Source organism: Pelecanus crispus, chromosome 1 (genome assembly GCF_030463565.1).
Source record: "Pelecanus crispus isolate bPelCri1 chromosome 1, bPelCri1.pri, whole genome shotgun sequence".
In the NCBI taxonomy this organism is placed as follows: Eukaryota; Metazoa; Chordata; class Aves; order Pelecaniformes; family Pelecanidae; genus Pelecanus; species Pelecanus crispus.
The window spans coordinates 91922973-91943740 of NC_134643.1; the positions used below are offsets into that span (position 1 = coordinate 91922973).

At 54.4% G+C, this 20768-nt stretch overlaps 2 protein-coding genes across 2 annotated transcripts; both read right to left on the reverse strand.

The window, feature by feature from the left end:
* Window positions 1–470: 470 nt before the first annotated feature.
* On the reverse strand, window positions 471–6242 carry ENO2 (enolase 2). The gene is made up of 11 exons (XM_075716761.1): window positions 6158–6242; window positions 5035–5130; window positions 4689–4747; window positions 3598–3667; window positions 3292–3425; window positions 2373–2595; window positions 1722–1919; window positions 1396–1597; window positions 1081–1189; window positions 885–943; window positions 471–540 (listed from the first exon to the last, which is right to left on the reverse strand). The coding sequence occupies exons 1-11, from the start codon at window positions 6240–6242 to the stop codon at window positions 471–473; spliced, it is 1305 nt and encodes a 434-aa protein (XP_075572876.1).
* Window positions 6243–9999: 3757 nt separating this feature from the next.
* On the reverse strand, window positions 10000–16531 carry LRRC23 (leucine rich repeat containing 23). The gene is made up of 7 exons (XM_075727529.1): window positions 16433–16531; window positions 16245–16357; window positions 15108–15361; window positions 14881–15011; window positions 11638–11774; window positions 10326–10548; window positions 10000–10038 (listed from the first exon to the last, which is right to left on the reverse strand). The coding sequence occupies exons 1-7, from the start codon at window positions 16529–16531 to the stop codon at window positions 10000–10002; spliced, it is 996 nt and encodes a 331-aa protein (XP_075583644.1).
* Between the last annotated feature and the right edge of the window lie 4237 nt (window positions 16532–20768).

Here is a 20768-nt window from a genome sequence, read left to right on the forward strand (position 1 = left end):
TAGGCCACTACACATACACCTACACACATGCACAACAAGAGCGAGCCACTGGCGACACTCGTCCAAACACAGCTACAGGTGTGACACTTGTCCAAACACACCAGTCGACGCACATATGTTCACTGCACATGCTTCGGCGTACAAGGGAAACACACCAGGCAGCATGCTCCCATAGTCTTAACATGTGAACAGAGTGGCTCAGACACGGCCCTGCACAAAAAACAGAAGACACACAATGCCTAGATCCAGAAATGCTTATGACCCCAAAGCAAGGGACAGGGTGTAGGCCTCTCTCTCATCCTTCACCTGGGTACATCTAGCCGGGGACACCTGAACTTGAGGGGTTTTGAGGGGAGAGGGAACCAGGTGGCAGGGAAAAAGAGCAAAAAAGGGAGCAATGGAGAGAAGAGGGATTCAGAGTCTGTGAGGTGGGAAAGAGCAGCAGGGTGGCTGTGCCCTGGGGACAATGTTCAAAGAACACTTGGGTTGCGAAAGTTGTGTCCGGCAAAGCGTGCTTCGTCGCCAAGCTCTTCCTCAATCCTGCAGGAGAGAGAGAGAGACAGCACACATCAGGCCCCTGCTGTGAGGGAGCATCGGAGGCACCAGGGCGCTGGAGTGGCAGCGCATTGGCCAGGAAGCGGACATGGGCCACAGGAGCTCAGCTCCCGCCAGCTGTTGCGCCGGTGGGGCTGCACCCTCACTCCAAGGAGGAGGGAAGAGATCGGCTCCAGAGATCTCCCCGGGATCCTACTGTCATCTCTGCACCTTGTCTTCATAACATTTCCCCCCCAAGCCCCATCTACCCTTGGGCTTTCAGCTTCTCCCACCCCAATTAGTCACTCCCCCGTTCTCTCTTCTGCGTTCCCGTCCCTGGAGCCCCTTACCTCATGAGCTGGTTGTATTTAGCCAGGCGTTCAGACCTGCAGGGAGCACCCGTCTTTATCTGTAAAGCATTCCCCAAAACAAACACTATAAGACACTGTTATGACGTACACCAGTTTCCCATGGCAGGGCAAGGGATTCTGTCTTCACACCCCTTCACTTTCCTCCAGGCCTGTGCATGGCCTATGTCTCACCTACCTGCCCCGTGCACAGTCCTACAACCAGATCAGCAATGAAGGTGTCTTCGGTCTCCCCAGATCGGTGACTCACCATCACACCCCAGCCATTCTCCTGGGCCAACTTGCAGCTGCAAGGAGCAAGAAATGCAGTCAGTAGCTCCCACTCTTATAACCACCACGCACACAGGGTGAGATCCAGGCACTCTCTCCTCCCACCCTCAGAATCCTACGCTCTGGTAGAGACAAAAGTCTATTCATCCAATGGATAGTGTGACACCCTGCTGTGGTTCATCACCAACCCTTTCGCAGGACAAGGGCAGTGGGCTGGACTTACGCTTGGATGGCCTCCGTGACGGATCCAATCTGGTTAACTTTGAGCAAGAGGCAGTTGCAGGCCTTCTCTTCAACAGCTCGTTCGATGCGCTTGGGGTTTGTCACTGTCAGGTCGTCTCCCACTATCTGAATCCCCACATTGGCTGTGAACTTGGACCAGGCCTCCCAGTCATCTTGGTCAAAGGGATCCTCGATGGAGACCACTGAAGGAACAACAGAGGAGACACGAGTCAAAGCTGCCTCCCTTCCCACAAACACAGAGGGGGATGCGCCTGTTAAGTATGCAACACCAGTGCTGATTCCCTACTGCCAAGCACAGCAGCTCACCTGGATAATCACGTACAAAGCTTTGGTAGAGGTCACCCAGCTCATCTGCAGAAATGTAGCGGCTTGGGTCATCTGGGGACTTGAAGTCCAGGTCATATTTGCCATCACGGTAGAACTCAGAGGCTGCCACGTCCATACCAATGACAATCTTGTCCGTGTAGCCTGCCTTGTCAATAGCTTCCTTGAGGAGCTCCAGAGCTGGGAGGAGGAGAGTTGCAGTCATGAGAGTCAGCCTGTGCAGAGAGCTCTGACTTTCCATAGGAACCTCCCCTGGGAGGGTCCTGAGAGCCACTGAGAGTCTGACAGTATGATGGGAGAGGTAGAAGTGAGCCCAGAGCGCAACAGAAACATGCCAAGGAGCTCTGGAAGGCCATATCCAAAAGGAGGAGGAGGAATTAAAATACAATCCACAGCTCAGTGACAAATCGGGGGAAAGCCTTAGTCTGTGCACACGTGAAAGGTTTGTATGGAGAAGCTGTGACAGATCAAGGCCACCCCAAGGAGAAGGAGCTTAGAAACCATTCCCTAACACAGGAGGTCAATGACACTGAGGCATCATATTTTGAACCAGTCTTTGGGGAATGCTGTGAGCTGAGTGTAGGAAGTCACAGCATTGCAGGCAGGGGTACCCCATCTCTGCAGGGGTCTCACCTTCACTATTTTCCAGGATGTTTGGTGCAAAGCCTCCCTCATCACCCACATTGGTAGCATCTTTGCCATACTTCTCCTTGATGACACTCTTGAGGTTGTGATAGACTTCAGCCCCAATGCGCATGGCATCGCGGAAGCTTTCAGCTCCCACAGGCAGGATCATGAACTCCTGCATGGCCAGTTTGTTGCCTGCGTGGGAACCTCCATTGATCACGTTGAAAGCCTGGAAGAGCCCATAAGAGAATCAGAGCTGCAGGAACCGCTCTTGGCACCACCTAGAGGAGGCTCGCAGGTGAGTCACCATGCCCACTCATGCCACATCCCACAGGGTAACGCAACACATCAGCTACAACACATCACACCAAAGGCACATACAGCCCCATGCCTTCCTGCCAAGAGTGGCTCTAAGCAACCGGTTGGAGAGGAGCTTTGCAACTCTTTCCCTCTTAGAGATCTCCTGAGCTATATGTGTTTATCTGGGCTGTGTTTATCTGTATGTGTTTATCAGCAATGCTACATCAATCTCTCTTCCAGAACCTTTCTCCTTGACCCTGAGAAAATTTTAGCATCCACAACACCCTTTATGAAGGAGTTTCGCAGGGCAGCTACTCCTGGTGTGAAGACCCACATTCCCTTGTTTTGAACTGTGCCCCAAAGGGTTCACATGATGCCCTCTCATTCTTGTGCTAAGAGTGAGATTCTCAGTCAATCCCCACCACAACCTCTGCCGTATCCTCCTCGGGCCCCTCTTTTCCATATTGAAACCTGACAAATCTCAGGCCTTGGTTTGCTTCCTTGAGGAGTGCGGTGCACTCAGATGATGTTTCAGTCCTATATCCCCTCCTCTGCTTCCCAACACACCCTTTGAACTTTCTTTTGGAGTTTCTGAAGGTGGATATCAAGGACAGAGGACTCTTACTGGCACAGGAAGGATGAGATCGGAGTTGCCGGCCAGGTCAGCAATGTGCCGGTACAGGGGGACATCCTTCTCTGCAGCTCCCGCCTTGCACACGGCCAGCGAAACTCCCAGGATAGCATTGGCACCAAACTTGGCTGTGGGCAAAACCAAAGAGGAGTTAGGCTTCACAGGCAGCAACCTCCTGCCCAGCGGGTGCCCTTGCCAGCCCAGCCTTGGGCCCACCACAGCTCTGACAGTGCCCCCTGCTCCAGCCCTGCAACCTCCCAAGCTCTTGACTTCCCAGGCCAAATAAAATGAATGAATTACATTTGTTCTCTGTGCCATCCATCTCAAGCATCAGATTGTCTATCTTCTCTTGATCCACAACAGAGAGGCCCTGCAAGAAAGAAACAGCTCCTGAGAAGGGGAGGCTGAGAAGAGCTGTTGGCTCTAGTATGCGAGAAAGGAGACGTTGATGGAGAAGCTGGGGGTACAGGGACCTTTTTAGCTTGTGGGGGAACATATACACACAAAGCTCTGGACATTAGTGCCGAGGTTAGGTAACCACGATGATGTTGCTGCGGTGCAGTGTAGATGTACCCACGCTGGAGAGAGGCTCAGCAGCAGCCCAGGCAAGGCCATGCACTGCTGGGGACACAGGACTCCCTTGGGGATTTACCCTGTCTTTTGGCAGCTTCCAGAGAGCTTTGTGGTGCTGTGGCCCCACAGAAGCTAGGCAGAACAACAGTACATGCTCAACCCCAAGCAAGCGAATGTAGACTGGATGGAGCCGTCCCCGGGAGCAAAGTGGAGAGCAGGATTAGGCCCAACACAGTCAGCCCTCCATCGGGCCAGGTATTTTTCAGGGCTGGAGAGAACTGGGTTCTCAGCCAGACCCCCCCACAGGCTGCACAGGGTGTAATGTGTGGCTTCAGCTCAGCTCTCCTCAGAGCAGGCTCCAGGTCTTCAGGTGTAAACAGGTTGCAGATGTGACACCACCGCTCCGCAAGGCTGTGCTGGGGGGCTGCCAGACCTTGCACGGTATGGTCATTGCTCATCACACAATGAATCCTGGGTGGGACAAATGGGTGTGCGGCCACAGACATGTGGATGAGGTTCAGTGCTTGAGGAGGAGCACATATGAAAGAGGGAGAGCGCTCTACAGGGAGTGTCGAGGGGACTCGTTAGTTGGTACAGATGCTGCAGTGGACCAGGCAGTGTTAAATCCTTTCTGCCCAGAGAAAAGATCGCTGTGGACACGTACAGGCATGGAGGGCAGGAGGGGAGTGACCAGGTTCACAGAGAGCATCACTATGTCTGTTAACCCAGTTAGATGAAGAGAGGCAGAAACAGAGACTGGGGGACAGAGACGGACCAGAGTAAGCATTGGACAAGGGAGAACAAAGAGAAATCCTTACAGAGCCCACGAGAGCTGGGGCGACAGTGCTGTTGATATGATCCACGGCCTGCAGGACCCCTAAAGAAGGGAAGAGACAGAGAGAGAGAGAGAGAGAGAGAGAGAGAGGGTGAGGCAAAGAGGAGAGCGGAAAGAGGGAGGGAGAGGACTGATAGAGAGACAGAGAGGGAGACAGCGAGGGAAGATCGAGGCCTGATCTTTCACTTTACACTAGGTCTGTGCCTCTGTGGTCTCCCTGAGGGCAGTGGGACACATCCCCATCACACCAGCGGGCGAGCGGTACCCTCCGGCGGAGTCCCACGCACAGGCAGCCCCGGGAACGGGGTGTGGAGCAGGCATCTCCCCACCTTTTCCGAGGAAACGCGACTTGTCGTTGTCTCGAAGCTCCAGCGCTTCGTAGATACCAGTGGACGCGCCGCTGGGGACTGCTGCTCGAAACATGCCTGGGAAACAGCAACACACGGGTGTGAGACGAGCAGAGGGTGGAAGGAGGGAAAATCCACATGCACCTGCTTCTGTCCTGCTTTCATGGGAAAGGACATGGCAACTGCTTGTGCAAATGGATGGCCCCGCTGGCTGGCTATTCATGGCTGGTCTTCTCAGAGGTGGAGCACCTTTTGGAGGTGGAGCACCAGAGTAGCAGGAATAAATGCACCCAGGGCTTCCAGACTGAGAAACCTGGAACTCAGGCACCCAGAGGTCCACACTGATCCCAGAACCATGGATGACAGGTGGAAGTCTGGCTCCTCAGCCTTCCTCCTGGTTCCAGAGGCAGCCTGACCCACAGCCGCCAGCGGCTTCCTCCCCCTCAGACTGGGGATGGGTTTCTGCCTCAGTGAAGAAGGAAGAGACTGATCGGATGACTGCTCTGGCCCCTCACTGCTCCTCACCCCTCAGCCCACCTAGATTTGGGCTCAGCGCAGATGCAGCTCTTCCAGTTGAAACACATGTGCATGTACACGCCTGCACAGAGATCTCATGGACAAACTTTCCCCCACCTCATGAGCATGGCCACGGATATGTTTCCAAACTTCTCCTGTGTCCCAGGACTAAAAGCACAGCTGCAGCAGGGCATCACAGGGATACAACAAGAAGGTTAATGAATATTATATATATTATATTATTATTATAATATTATATTAATATTAATTATATATAATTAATATAATATATGTTAATGAAACTTTCCATCCCTGCTACTAGCAGGCACATGGCTCCAGTCACATACACGGCAGCCAGCTGTCTCCTTGTGATTTGCCCAGCACATGTGCGGAGTTGCTGAGCACACGTGCAGCCAGAGCCACAAGCAGCCTTTTGGGTCTCTGCCTCTTCCCCTGGCTTGCTGTCTGCCAGTGGTTCACCGGAGAAGACCCTGCATGATCTCGGCAGAGCGTGCCAGGCCGCCGTGCCGTGCCAGCTCTGCTGGGGTGGGCAGGACTTCCCCTCCACCTCTTGTCCTCACCCGCATACCTTTGTGTGTGTACAGGTCCACCTCAACGGTGGGGTTCCCACGGGAGTCCAGGATCTCGCGGGCATGGATCCTCTCGACTGCCATAGTGAGTCTGCGGAGAGGAGAGGACACGTTCAGCTCTGAGAGGCCCCAGGATGTGGTGCTCACCCTTCTAATGTCTAGACAAGACACCAACAGAGAGAAGGGAGCTCAAGGAAGAGTGACCTTAGGAGCTGGAGCTAAAACTATTGGCTCAAGGAAATTTAGAAATTGGTATTAAAACCCAGATTGTGGGAATCTACCCACATTTTGTCCCGGAACAGGTTTTCTATTTGAATTTATTCTGTCCCTTTGCTGCAGATGACAAACTGAGAGCTCTCTCTCCCTCTCTCCCTGCCCCATGGCCGAGGGCTGCCCTTTCTCAGGGCTCCTGACACAGGCCAGGGTGGCAGAGGTGGGGATGGTGCCACAGCATCCACGGGCAGCGGAGAGGGAGGGATCAGCTGGCACAGCTGGGAGGTGCCCCAGCCCTGGCGTCAAGGACAAGGCACGAGCTCCCGGCATCTCCTTTCCCCTTGCCGGGAGGCGAGGACAGTCCCTGCCAGGGCCAGGCAGCGAGCGGCCGCTGTGTCCGTGCACGGTGGGCAGGGAGCCAGCCCAGCACAGTGGCTGCCCGGGGCAGGGAAGGGGGGCGGCCAGCCTGTGGGGACCCTCAGCCCCTCTCCAGCCCGTGGCAGGGGGAGCTGCCCCAGCCCGGCTCTTGCAGACCCCCAGCCGCGTCCCCCTGGCTGAGCGCCTGGCTCAGCCTTCCCGTCTCCAGCATGAGCTGCCGGGTCAGGCTGTGCTGAGGTGACAGAGCACGGAGGAGGCCAGCAGCCAGAGGAGTCATCTTGCCTAAGGCCGCGGTGCCTCAGACATGGGAGAGAGGGCTCTGAAGGGAGGGGGGACCTGACCCTGACTGAACACAGGGGCTGGGCCCAGCTCCCGACCCTTCGCTCCGCTCCGGAGACAGGGAAGCGGATGAGACTAGGCGGCATCTCTGTTGGAAGAGGAGGGTGAGGAAACCTGGGGTTTTGGGGCTCCTGGTTAAACCTGAAGTGGAAAACAGGCGGGTGGGTGAGAATGGCTGTTTGAAACAGCTTCTCATGCTGAAGTTTGCTGCCTAGGGGGTCCAAAACAACTCATTCCCCCCATCCCACCTCCTTATTCCCCCGGCCATGGGGCCGTGTGATGCCAGGGAGCTGCATTTCCCCAGAGAGGGAGCAGCAGCGAGGTGCATGTCACCCCACGCCCCCAGCCCTGCTGGGTTTTCCTCCCCCAGCTCCCACAGATGATTCGCTCAACCCTGGGCAGGGCTGGACCCACGCAGAACTCGGTGCAGAGGCCGGGCCAGGGGTAGCCACAAGGCCCCTGCCAGAAACACACCGTGGTGCATGTGAGCGCCTGGCAGGGGTACAGCCAGCACAGGGGCTCAGCACGGGGTGGGGGTGTGCAATGGGGTGTGCGTGCTGCAAAAAGCACATCACAGCCCTGAGGGGAGCTAAGAAGCAGGCTGGGGGAAGCCGGAGTCAGCTCCCGACCCCATTGCCTTGGGTGGGTGGAAATTGCATGGGCGTGAGGAAATCGCGCTACTCTGAAGTTTCACCAACAGCTTCCCTTACTGGGGAGTTTCAGTCAGCGACACCAGGGCTCTCTGGAGCCTGCGTAGGGCCCTCCACCATGTCCATCTGGGCTGGGATCCCCCATCAGCCGCTTTGGCAGCGCTCCTCACGCCATCTGGCACACGCCATGGGAACTTCCTCCGGAGCTGTGCCCATGCAGCTGCGAGCTTCCTTTGCAGCAGTGCCCTGGCCATGCCCCAGTAGCCTCCATGGGGGAGAGAGGAACAGGACCCCATTACAGTGATCTTTGACAGCAAGACCTGTGCCGGGTGCAGTGCCTCTCTGCTTCATGTTGCCCATGGTCACATCCCTCTGCCCACATCCACCTGCCCCTGATGGGGCCAGTTCCGAGGAAGCCAAATGACAAGCCCAAATCCAGCCTTGCCAGCCCGACCCCATCACTCACTTGATCTCTTGTCCTCACACCCCTTTCTCCACTTGTGTTGCTGCCCCATGGCCCCCTGCGTTTGCCCTCCTTTGAACAGTGCAAGAACCACCCTGAAATCCCTGGCATCAGCTGTGCTGTCCTGAAAAGAGGTCAGAGGCGGATAAGCCGGGATAAGGGATTGGGATGGAGCCATAGCCAGGAGCCTGTAGACTGGAGTGAGGAGGAGAGAGGAGCCAGGCTGGAGGCTGGGCAGCCTGTCTCGAACAGAGGCTGGGCAGAGCACCCCGGGATACCGGCACTGCTGCAGTGCCTTCCCGCGGGCACTGCTTCGTGGCACTGTGTGTCGCCAGGGCGTCGTCTTGCTGGGGTTCGCGCTGCAGCAATTCCCCCTCCCCGCCAGGCAGGCCAGCATGGCGAAGACCTTTCCCCCGAGCCACCGCCACCGGTCCCGTGTGCTGCTGCGATTCCCCCCGGGCTGGGCACTGCTCCCAGGAAGCCCGCACTGCTGCAGTGTCGTGGCTGATGCAGCTATCGCTCGCTTGACTGTCACCTCCTCTCCCTGCTGCTCCCCCTCCCCTGTGTGGTGTGGGGCTGTGCGGATGAGAAAACCTCCCCTCTCCTCCCTCCCTTCCTCCCTCCCTCTCCCGGGGAGCCGGCTGAGCGCCTGTGTTTATGTCGACACCTGGGGAAGCTGGGGGGGGCCGGTCTGCTCTGAGGCTGGGTCCTTTCCCCAGCACTGCCCAAACTGAGCTTTTCCTCGTCCCCACGACCACCCCCCTCCCGCAGGTAAAGCCCCATCCCGCAGCACCTCCCGGCAATGCCCTTGGGAGCACCGCCTATCCTTGGGGGTTGCCCCCCTCCTGCAATTCCCTAGGTTCACATCTGAAATGATGCTTGCCGCGGGTAGGGAAGGAGGGAGTACCTGAAATTAAAATATGAAAGAAAAGTGAGAAGGGTGGGGGTGAGGAGAAAGAGGTGGGAGGAGCAGGGGGAGGAAGTGAGGGGAGTTGAGTTGTTAATGCCGCTCACCGTGGTCCTTCTCCGCAGGGACCCCAGAGTGCCTGTGGGGTTTGGAGGGCACAGGGTGGGGGGCAGAAACCTGTATGCGGGGCGGGGGGGGGGGGTGCTGGCCGTGGGGAGACACTTACCTTCCTAGGGCGGGGGTGAACGAGAGATTGAGCAAGTGCTGGCAGGAAGGAGAGAGGACGAAGCTGAGGAGGGATGCAGGACCTCAAGGGGAGATGCTGTGTCCTCTGAGCCAACGGCAGCGGCGGCGGCAGGATGGAGACGCCCCTGATAGGGCCGGGACAGCAGCATGTGACCCGGAGCTGCGATGAGTCAGGATTTAGCAAAGCTTTGCAAACAGCACGTAGAGGATGGAGAGAGAGAGAGAGAGAGAGAGGCAGGCAGGGGATAGACACAGGCAGACGAGGGCGAGAGAGCCAGGGAATAGGAGTGGGTGTGCGGGATAAACAGTTCCAGTCACTCCAGGCTCATTAATTATTTTTATTCAAATCAGAAAATCTTGGAGGATTTTTGGGAGCCATAAATCAATCCACAGAACCCATAACTCTCCCCTTTTCCCTCTCTGGCCTACTGAGAATAGAGCGTACGAGTGCAGTGACTGCAAAAACACTGCAGTACCTCAGGGCAGCTTCCAGGACCAGGGTGGCTAGCCCTCCTCTCTTCTCCAGGGGCAAAATGAGGTGAAGGTAGCTCTGCTACCTGCAGCTCTCACTTTCCCAGCCGCACACGTAGGGGAAGGCATCTCCAAATCTTGACCGGCTCTGGGAACAGGTGTCAAAACCAGGCGTCACTCATTCACATCACCCTGGAGAGAGCCCTCCATTTCCTGAAGAAGGAAAGAGGGAGAAGTTAAACGACTCCACGCCTGACTTCTTTCCCCTTTTCACAGCTCATTTCTGCTAGTGGGATCGGGAATGGCAGTAGCGTTGCGATGCTGGCCACCACAATCAGGCTGCAAAGCCCAGTCCCTGTTTCAGGCTCCTCTGCCCTTGGGACTGACCTCCCTCAGCCTTCTCCTCAAGTAATCTAGAGGAGGAGAGGCTTGATCAGCACATTTGACCCTCTCTCTTTCCCTTCCCTGCCTTCTCCTCCCCCCTGCCATGCTGCTCTCACCTTTTCTTCTTCCTGTCTTTCCTGACAGATTTTGTTTGCTTCTGCCCGCTCATCTTCCTCAAATAATTCCTTATCGAGGCGTTGCAGGTGCGGCAGCAGGACCAGGACCTCCAGTCGGTAATTGGGTTCATCAGAGCATGGATTGTCCAAGAGCACCAGTGCCTGCAGCATGGGAAGGACCTGCAGTTTTGCCACCTCCTGAAGGCTACTGATCCCATTGCTCCTGAAGAAGAGGAAGCACAGAGGGCAGGGGAAAGAGACACATGCAAGTAGTGAGGTCCCTCTGGAACAGTAAGCTGACAAGACAGACAAAGCAAAACTTAGCAGCATGCTAGACTGTAGACTTTAGACCTCAGACCTGTGATCTAAGATCCAGATGTGTCTGCAGCTCCCCAGACTGAGGGACAAAAAGGACATCTCTGGATTTCATAGAATCATAGAATCGTTTAGGTTGGAAAAGACCTTTAAGACTATCCAGACCAACCATTAACCTACACTACCAAGTCCACTCTAAACCAATCAAGGGTAGACTAGACTAAACCATGTCCCAAAGTGCCACATCTACCCATTTTTTGAACACTTCCAGGGATGGTGACTCCACCACCTCTCTGGGCAGCCTGTTCCAATGCTTGAATACCCTTATGGTGAAGAAAGTTTTCTTAATATCCAACCTAAACCTCCCCTGGAACAGCTTGAGCCCATTTCCTCTTGTCCTATTGCTAACTACTTGGGAGAAGAGACCAAAGCCCACCTCACTACAACCTCCTTTCAGGTAGTTGTAGAGAGCGATAAGGTCTCCCCTCAGCCTCCTCTTCTCCAGACTAAACAATCCCAGTTCCCTCAGCCGCTCTTCATAGGACCTGTGCTCCAGACCCTTCATCAGCTTTGTTGCCCTTCTCTGAACACGCTCCAGCACTTCAATTTCTCTGTGGTCCAACAGTCCCTTGAATCGTCTGATATCGCCATCACCCTGTATGGCAAATACCAAAAAGTAAAGGGCACTTGTGGTCATGTCCAGGACACAGAGAACACGCAGCCAGGGCTCTGAAGGAGTTATGGCAAAGAATACAAAGCATGAGGTGGGGTCTGAGAGTGACTGAGGAGGTAGCCGTTTTCTGAGAAGCCCGGGAAAGGTCCTGGCTGTTATACTCCTAGACAGCTGAACACTGAACACTAGTTAAGGATGGTAAAGATCAACCCATTCCCATCAGGTCTTCAACTTCCAAAGGAACCAGAAAATCCTAAAGACCTAAATGGGAGTACAGCCTGGTGAAGGAGTCTCTATTCCTGACAGAGAGCAGGGAGGACCTACCGTAGATTGAGGTACTGCAGGCACTTCATGCTACTACAGAATCCATCCAGGGTCTCAAGCTGGTTGTCACGCAAGTGCAGAGTTGTCAGCTGCCCTAGCCCTTCAAGGCCTTCAAGGCTGCAAATGGCATTCTGGGCCTGAGCACCAAGGAGGCAGGAAGAGAGAAGGAAAAAGGGGACACACAGGAGAGGGAACAGAAGTTATTCCTGACCTTTAAAGCTCTTTATACCCTTCAGACTCCCTACCACTCATAACATAGCCTGCTCTGGAGCTAGATTGGGTTACTCAGGGTCTTGCCCAAATGCGTACTAAGTATTCAGATTCAAGGACCAAAAGTTTGCTGAAAAAGTATTTCCTGTAGCACCACTCAGTGACTGAGACAAAACCACCCCAGATGAATACTCCATTGCCAGCACAGCACCCCCTTCCACAGCAGTGCCGAATCTGAGTCCCTACGGCCTCAGAGAGCAACAACATGGGGGAAGAAACCACAGACCTGAGCCTGAAATGAGTGTATTTAAAGGATGATCAACCGGCCCCTCTCAGTCACATAGTCCGTGTAGTCCAGGGATGTTCCAGTGTCAGCTGCTTCTCTTGTGGGGGAAATCTACTACCAAGAAGTCTCCCCTTCTACTCCTCTAGGAGCAGAAGCAGGCTGAGCATTCCCAAGAGAGGTTGCCGGGGGGGGCAGTTGGTTGGTTTAATTTTAAGTGTTTCCTGGTATAGTTATTGCTATCCATCCATTAAGTGCACCTTCTTAAAACAAATCTGACAATCTTACAGCAGGAAGAATGCGTCCTATCGGTTCAAAATTCCCCATCGTTGAATTTCATTCACTTCACGTGAGCTATGAGACAGGGAAATACGACACTCTGAGTGTCAGCAATAGTTTCACAGGAGGCTTTCGGCTGGAAAAGACCACTAGAGGTCTCCTGCCCAACAGCGGGCTCACCGCAGTGCTAGCACCCACGCCAGGTCGGGCTGCTCACCGCCTTGTGCAGCCAAATTAGGAACATCCCTGGTAACTACAACCTCCCCGCCACGTTCTCCTGCCTGGAGCTGCACAGGGCTTCACTTGCGATGGCGGCTCAGGGCTGCAGTCTCTAAGGATGCAGATACCTGCATGGGAAACGGGGAGACAGGTGCCGTTGTGTGCTCTGTTCCTTGTTGGTACCCAGGCAGTGACGTGGCCAACGCCTGAGAGTAAGGAAAGGGGCACAGGCTGAACTGGTGGGATAAGAGAACAGTTTAGGACTGGGTCACTCAGGAAAAGGACATTTTGTAGGAGTTTTCTAATGGAAACTGGACAAGGAAAAGTCTGGATCAGCTGGGCCAAGTAAAGAGGGTAACACAAGGACAGAAAAAAGGGAAGTCGGAGATGTAGTGAAGGTCGTGTGAACAGATTTAACAACCAGGAAGGATTAGTAAATTGCACTTCAGAGGAAATCAGGAGCTGGTGTTGGAAATGGGGTGGGGAGCTCACAGACCACTGGTCTGTAAAATGAATAGTAACCTCCCATCACTCTCACTTTCTTCATTACTTCAGTGTGAATAGTTTTAACGGCTCTGGCCCTGCAAGAGCTAATAGAACAAATGCAGAATGCATTTTTTTCAGGGTTGGTTTTTTTCCCCTAAATCAAAGAACATTCCATATGACTCCTCTAATTAAATGCTCACATCATCACCTTACCTTAGCTACCAGTTCTTCACACAGATGTGATGCCACCATTTCTTATGGAAAGCTACTGTAATATGTTCCCCATGATTGCTTCTCCCCTTCCTGCACACCTGACCTTGCTCTAGCTAGTCTTTGTCACCCCTGCTGCACAGTGACCAGGAACCAACACAGCCCTATTGACAGCGGTGATCCTCAAATCAGTACAAGTGCCACGTGGTAAGCAGCCAGCTCATAGTCTTCCTACTAGTAGGTATAACTTCTTTAATGCTAAATTTCATCTGTAACTATGTCATACATTAACCAAATTTGGTTCAGGTCCTTTAAATTGAACCCTTTGTCTTGAACTATGTCCTTGAGGCATCAGCTTCATCTACCCATGGCTCAAGTAATACCAAAATCTTTATACAGAAAGCAAAGCAGTACTGGGAGATACCCACCTCCAAAATGATTTAGTGAGCAGGCAGACATGGGAGACAAATTCAAGCCCCAAAGATTCCTGAGAAATGAGTCAGTTGTTCTAGTTTTAATAATCATGTCTTGCAATTTCCCCACTTCATATGTGCAGCTCAGAAATTTCTCAGTCATGCCAGGAACCTTCTTCAAATACAGGTGCCGTGTTTGCTTCCCTCCAATTATTCACTAAACTGACTGGTTTTACTTTGAAAGTCCGTATTATATCTAGTGACATATCCATTTCGTCCCTTCTTCCAGCACCTCTAGCCCTAAAATCTCAGTTTTCTACCAGAAAATTGCAGACAATCTCAGCAAGCAATCTCCTCAGTGTTTTCTGCCAGGGAGCCTTGATGAAAAGAAATCATGTAGCTTTTCAAAGCCTTTATCATCTTTAACTGCTTTTTAAGAGGTAATGACTCAGGACACCTATCCAGTCTTTGTAAGCTGTAGCACTGTGTCATGCATGGGACTAAGCCGTACATATTTTCTTCGCTTGCGTCTCTAGGAGTAAATGTTCCCTGAAGCAATTGTTTACGGTATTAGGAAATTGCTTCTCCTATCTTAGTTTCACTGTGATGTTCAATCAGTTTCTTTGTTGGCAGCTGAAGGTGTGAATCATATAATTGTGCTGGTTTTAAACCAGTATTTGATTAGGCCAGTCAGAGAGGAGAAGAGGCTTCACCTCCCCCTGTCACCCAGAGCAAACCAGTTGCTTTCCCCACTGACCTCCGGGCGTCCCGGGACACACAGAATACAGGCTTGCCTAACACTGCCAGAAGAGAATACGGCTGTCCTGTAGGAGGCCAGGAGGGAAGAACCTGACGCACTGAACATTGCCAACACCTCTCTGCAGAGGAATTACTGGTCAGTGGCTACTCCCTTTGCACTGTCTGGGTGGACAGCGTAGAAGGAGCTACCCCAAAGAAGTGATTTTGTCTGTTTAGCTCTCTGAAATCTGTTCCTCTGTCAGGCTGAGGAAGATTGAACTGAATGGGCTAGCATGAAAATTATGCTGCTTTGAAGGGGACGGCCTCCTCCCCTCCTCCCACTGACTGGAGGTGCCAGGCTTTGCAGCAGCTCTGTCCCACTCCCCTAACTGGCTGATCCCTTACCAGATAGAGGTTCCTGAGTTTGGGAAGATTGAGCCCTGCTGTGCTCTCTAGCATGTTTCCTCGCAGCTCCAGGATTTGCAGGTTGAACAATTGGCCGTGACTCAGGCCCAGCGCTGTCTGGATCTTATTTCCTGAGTGTCAGAGGAGGAAGAAACAAGAAGAGAGTCAATCTCACCCAAAGAGAGCGTCCTATGTGTGCAAAAGCGAAGAGAGGTGGTCTGTATCACCTTTCAGGCTGAGGTTGGCTAAGCGGGGGTGAGTAATGCCCTCCATATCCTTGATGCGGTTGCGAGCAAAGCTGATGATCTGGAGGTAGGGCAGCTCCTGCATGCAGGCGCTGGTAAGCAGATTCCCATCCACCTTCAGCCAAAGCAGGTGGGTTAGGCTGCTCAGTGGAGACAAATCTTGCAGCTTGTTCTCTGACAAATCTACATACCGCAGATGAATGAAGCATTCAAGGAGGCTGATGTCTGTCAAGTCCCTGTGGGAGTGAAGATGTGAATAAAACATCTCTCATCTTTCCCCCTGCTACCAGGTTTCAGTTTGCGCCTCACCACTACTGGAGGTAGGGCATTCTCCGCTCCCACTTCCCTGCTGTCCTAGGAAGCCTTGCTGGAGAGGAGGAAAAAGGCAGGCAATAGGGAGAGGCCAAATAGTCTGTAGACAAGACCGAATGGTAAGATTGGACCTGCTTTCCTGGCACAGCAAGTACTCCTTCCCATTGAACTGTAGCTGTCAGGGGACGGCAGAACCAGAGCAGAAAAGAGCATAAGTTTGGGGATGGGTCTGTTAGACAGTAGTGGTAATATCAAGGACTGTGTGGAAGGACTTTCCTAGTGGAAAAAAGCTGGCTGAGATATCTGTGAGGCTGCTGAAAGACACGGTCTTACTGACGCCTGTTAGTTAGGTCTAGGGTTATGTGGGTGTACTGATGGGGCTGAGGCTCCAAACTGTCCCCAGGCCATTGTGTATTTACAAGTGCATGCCTTAAGGGTTAGCAGTTAACAGGAGAGATGTTTAATGAATATTTCTCAAAGTGACTGTGGGGAGGTCACCCTGCTCAGGTCTCCCTAGGAGACCACAGTCCAGAGGGATGGACAGGCTCCCCTCAGTCTAGGGGGACACTGAGGTTCCCACCAGTCCATATGGCTACGGTGGAGGCAGTCCCCAGCTCAGGGCTGAGGATGGACAAGCTATGCTGAGGCACAGACTGGAAGCCAGACGGCCGGAGAACGTGGCCTGGAAATGCTCCTGCCCCACACAGCCGGTCACCAGCGGCCTTACCACACGGCTGCTGCTCCGTGGCTACATAGATGCCTGGGGAGGGGGGATGCCTTCTCCTGGGGCAGGTGTTGCACACTCACTTGTATTTGGCTTCAAATTTCACATAGGCGTGGGCCAAGCCATTGCCTGTCTTAGAGAGGAGAGAGAGGCCCTCCTTCAGCACCTCCTGGGTCAGGGGACACGGGGCCGGCACCTGGGAGAGAAGGAGAGAGCACAAGGCCAGCGCTGGCCTCGCCACAGCCAGAGGGTGCTGAGCCCCCCACCTCACCTGTTCTTCCTCCTCCTGCTCCGACAGCGCCGCCTCCTCCTCCTCCCCCGCCTCCTCCTGAAGGCTGTACTCGTCCCCCTCCAGCTCCTCGCCCTCCATCCTCACAGGCCCCGCTTCCCGCCCCGCTGAGGGAGCTCCGCCGGCGGCCGCGGCGCCCCGCTGCCATGGAAACCGGGGAGGCGGGGCCGCTGCCATAGCGACCGCGCTGAGTGACACGCTGCCCGCGCGCCTCCCTTCCCGCGCCGGCTGCAGGGCGCTGCAGGGGGCTGCAGGGCGCTGCAGGGGGCTGCAGGGCGCTGCACGAAGCTGCACGGGGCTGCAGGAGGCTGCACGGGGCTGCAGGGCGCTGCAGGGGGCTGCAGGGGGCTGCACGGAGCTGCACGGGGCTGCAGGGCGCTGCACGGGGCTGCAGGGGGCTGCGGGGCGCTGCAGGGCGCTGCACGGGGCTGCAGGGCGCTGCAGGAGGCTGCAGGGCGCTGCACGGGGCTGCGGGGCGCTGCAGGGGGCTGCGGGGCGCTGCAGGGGGCTGCACGGCACTGCAGGCACCCTCGGCCTTGGCCTCACAGGCCTCATCCTCTGGGCTTTCCCAGAGACACCCCTTGTCTCACCAGCATTATCCTATCCCCTAATCCGGACCTTTCTGCTGCCTCAGGCAGGGCAAATGTGAAATCCGCAGTCTTGTCAGCTCTGAGTAACACCACCCCACCACTACCACCCCCTGCCCCGAAAGAGACTTTTTGTGTTTCACAGGCACGGTTCCGGTTAACGCTCAGTTTCCTGCACCAACGTGGGCGCTGCTGATTTGCCGTTCATCGGACATCCAAGCTCCCCATGGTTTCTTTTGTCATCATCCGGCTGGCAGTACTCCTCCCAGCTGACCGCTTGTGTTAGTTTGCTGCTCCAACTGCAATAGCTTGTCATTTTTGGTATTACATTCCATGTAGAAATCTCAGAGCATGTCTCTCCTTCATCAGAAGGACTTTGTGATCTTACTCTACCTTCCCAAGTGTTCCTGTCCCTTCCTAGCTGGGTAACATCCGCAATTATTAGGAGTGTATCCAGAGAACTGAAAGATAATTTTGGTGGGAAGGGACCACTGGAGGTCATCCTGTCCACCACCCCCCAGCTCAAAATGGCACCAGCTTCAAAGTTAGGCCAGGCTGCACAGGGTGGTGGTCACTCAGGTGGTGACTATCTCTGAGGAAAGACATTCTGGTAAATGTTTAATTAACACATTGAGCAGAATTAGGCTCAGGCTCTGTGTGAAACCTCGCATGACATGATCTCCCGGATGCCAGGAAGCAGCTTTTGGGGTACAGTGTCCCAACCGGCTGCAGGTGACGCTGCTTCAGCCCTCTCCTCCAGGCTGGGGAGCTGGGGAGGGCTGAGGCTGCCAGCACCCAGCAGATGCCATCGGTGCCTGCCCAGCTTTGGCACCCGAGGGCACGTGGGTGGCTGTGCCCCCATCAGCTGCCAAGCAGAGCTGGGTGTTTAGGGGCCGGGAATGCTGCTCGGAGCTGATGGCCGCCAGTGTTTTGTGGTTAGTACCAAAGTCCAAGGCCCTGCTGCCTTTCCCTCTGGTGCACTTTGCTCCTTCGCAGCCCCAGGGCAACATCAGTGTTAGATAAGCTGGTCCAAGCTGAGCTGGACACACAACCGTCAGACATGAGTCTCTCTCAACACGTGTGCCAGCCATCACCCCTCCTGCAAAGCACCCCTCTGTGCTCAGGGCTGCATGGCAAGCTGTCGCCCGTGTCCCCTGCCTCGTTCCGCTTGACTCCCCGGTGCTGACCTCTTCTCCTGTGCTACACTCGCCCCATCCAAATTCACTCCCTGGTCATTAACCTGCATAGGAAGTGGTTTTCCACTATATCCCCTGCAAAAAAAACCCTTCTACACATAAAGCACTCCAGCTCCTCTTGCCTTTGCTTTCCAAGGCTTTAAGAAGCCCTTCAGCAAATTTTGCTGGAGCAAAAGCAACAACGTGCTTTTCTTCCCATCCCTCATCTCTTTATGCTGAACAGACCAGTAGAAGTCGTGTGTGCCTCTATGCACATGTTTTATACAGTCTTACAACAGGAACATATGGCTCAATTGCCTTGTTTGTAGATGACCAGAGAACTTACAAGAAACAAAGAAAATTATACAAGGAAAACCAAATGTTTAAAAGAGAGAAATTGTATTTAGGTTGGACATATATATTAAAAAAAGATCCCAAACCTAACTATACTGATCAATCATTAAGGAGTTTGTGTGACAAAAGCTGCTCTGCGCACCCACAAAGGAGCACAGGCAGACGGCGGCAGGAGGGGGAGCCCCAACAGCACCCTGCCGGGCTGCTCCCAGGCCCAACCCAGGAGCCACCAGCCCACCAAAGGCCCATCTCCACACACCCCGAGGAGCACAGGGGTGCGATGGCAGGTGGGAACCCAAATTAAGGACTCCGAGGAAGGGACCCCCTGTCCGGCCCCTCCCAGGGCTGCCCCAGGGGACCCTCAGCCCCAGAGCACCTTTAGGGCTGGGGGGGGGGAGGGGGGGGTGCGTACAGGGGTGTGGGACACACGATGGGATGCAGGGAAAAAGCATTTGGGGATTGCACAGGATTCATGAGGGGATGTTCAGAGGAGGAACCGAAGGCAGGAAAGGGAGGGATCTAGGTGATTTGTGGAGGAACAAGTATGGGAGAACAGAGGGATACAGGAATAAAAAGGGCCGGTTGTGTGTAAATGGTTTGTGATGGTTTGTCTGGCCATGCCCTGCGCCTGATCAGCGCAGCCTGTGCCGTCTTCTCATTGAACTCCTTTCGCACTTTGCCCTGGGAGGGCGAGGGACTCTCGTTACCCCATGCAGGGGGTGCGGGGGGGCCTGGGTGCCAGCGGCTGGGCTGGGACCTGGGGCCTGTGTGCCCGGGCGAGCGTGTGAGCGGCAGCAAGGATGCAGCCAGACCAGCCAGTGAGGGGGCCTGGGGGCCGGGAGGGGGCTGCGAGGGAGGAGATGGCTGCTAGCGGGACCAGGGGAGTCCTGGCAGCTGCCAAAGAGGCTGGGGGAGTTGGCTGCTGGGGGACCAGGGGGACTGGAGAGACTGGGGCCAAAGGGCAGCTATAGAGCAAGCTGCCTGAGCCCAGCTACTGGAGGGAGCCACATTGTATGTATGTGTGTGTATATATATATATATAAAAATACACTTACATATATATGTGTGCTCACTAGCACACCTCCATCCTGCTCAGCCAGAGGAGGGGGTGGGATGAGGCTGCTGGTGCTGTGTTCATGTGAGTGCTCTGTGTGGCCGGCCATGTTATCTGTGTGGCCATCCATGTATATATGTGGTATATATGTGTGTTTGTGTGGGGGTGCCTGCTGGGAATACAAGCTCAGCCTGGCTGCTGGTTGGGGCCAAGGACATGGAGGCGCAGCAGCCTCTCTCAGGCTGTCACATCTGGCACAATGCATTTTTCCCAACAGCAACCTGTTTAAGATCCAACCGCTACAATTTGCGGTGAGGATCTGGCAGTATTTCTACTCCACAGAGCTGGGGTCCTGCCAGAAAGCAGACAAAAAGAAGAAAAACAAGATCTGGCATTCCTGCTGATGCAGAAATTATTTTCTATGAGTTTACTCCTCATTAAATGAATCCTTTCATGCCTCTGTATTCTCCTCAAAGCTGTGGGATCAATGCTTGGCTCCCATCTGTTTTTTTTCTATGTAGGTCACTCTCCTGGGCTCTCGCCTAGATCTGCGGGCAGGGCAGGGCTGGGCAGGAGCAGGAACTGGCAGTGGAGCTGCAGGCCACAGCTGATCCCTGTGAGTGATCCTGGCTACCTGCTCCCGGCAGCCTTAGGCACAGTCTGTGTCCCTACCGAGCCACCATTGCTCTGGTCATGCTGACCCCAGTGCCCCGAGGCACCAAACTATGGTCATACCCCAGCAGCCTCTCCAAAACACTTACTCTGGTTGTAGAAACCACAGTTTTCAGGATTTTTTTTTTTTTTTTTTTTTTTTGCCTACGAAGCATCCTCCTCTCCATGTCACTCTGCACATACCACAAGCCAGTAGCTGCCAGCTCTGCGCTGCTGTCAGCTCTGCACTGCAGTCAGGCTCTTCCTTCTCAGGCCACCTCGCATCCTTCCCTGTTTGATGGGCTTGCTTCCATCACAAGAGGTTCCCAGCAGTTGCACTCGTACGCCTGGGGCCCGTCACCCTGCGCTTCCTAACAGCAATTGCCCCACCATAACCCACAGCTGGTTTCAGCGCCATTTTAGCACAGCCTGGCCCTGGCTCCTCCCCAAGAGGCTCCTCCTGAGGAACAGACTTTGCTCCCAGCCAGGAAGGAGAT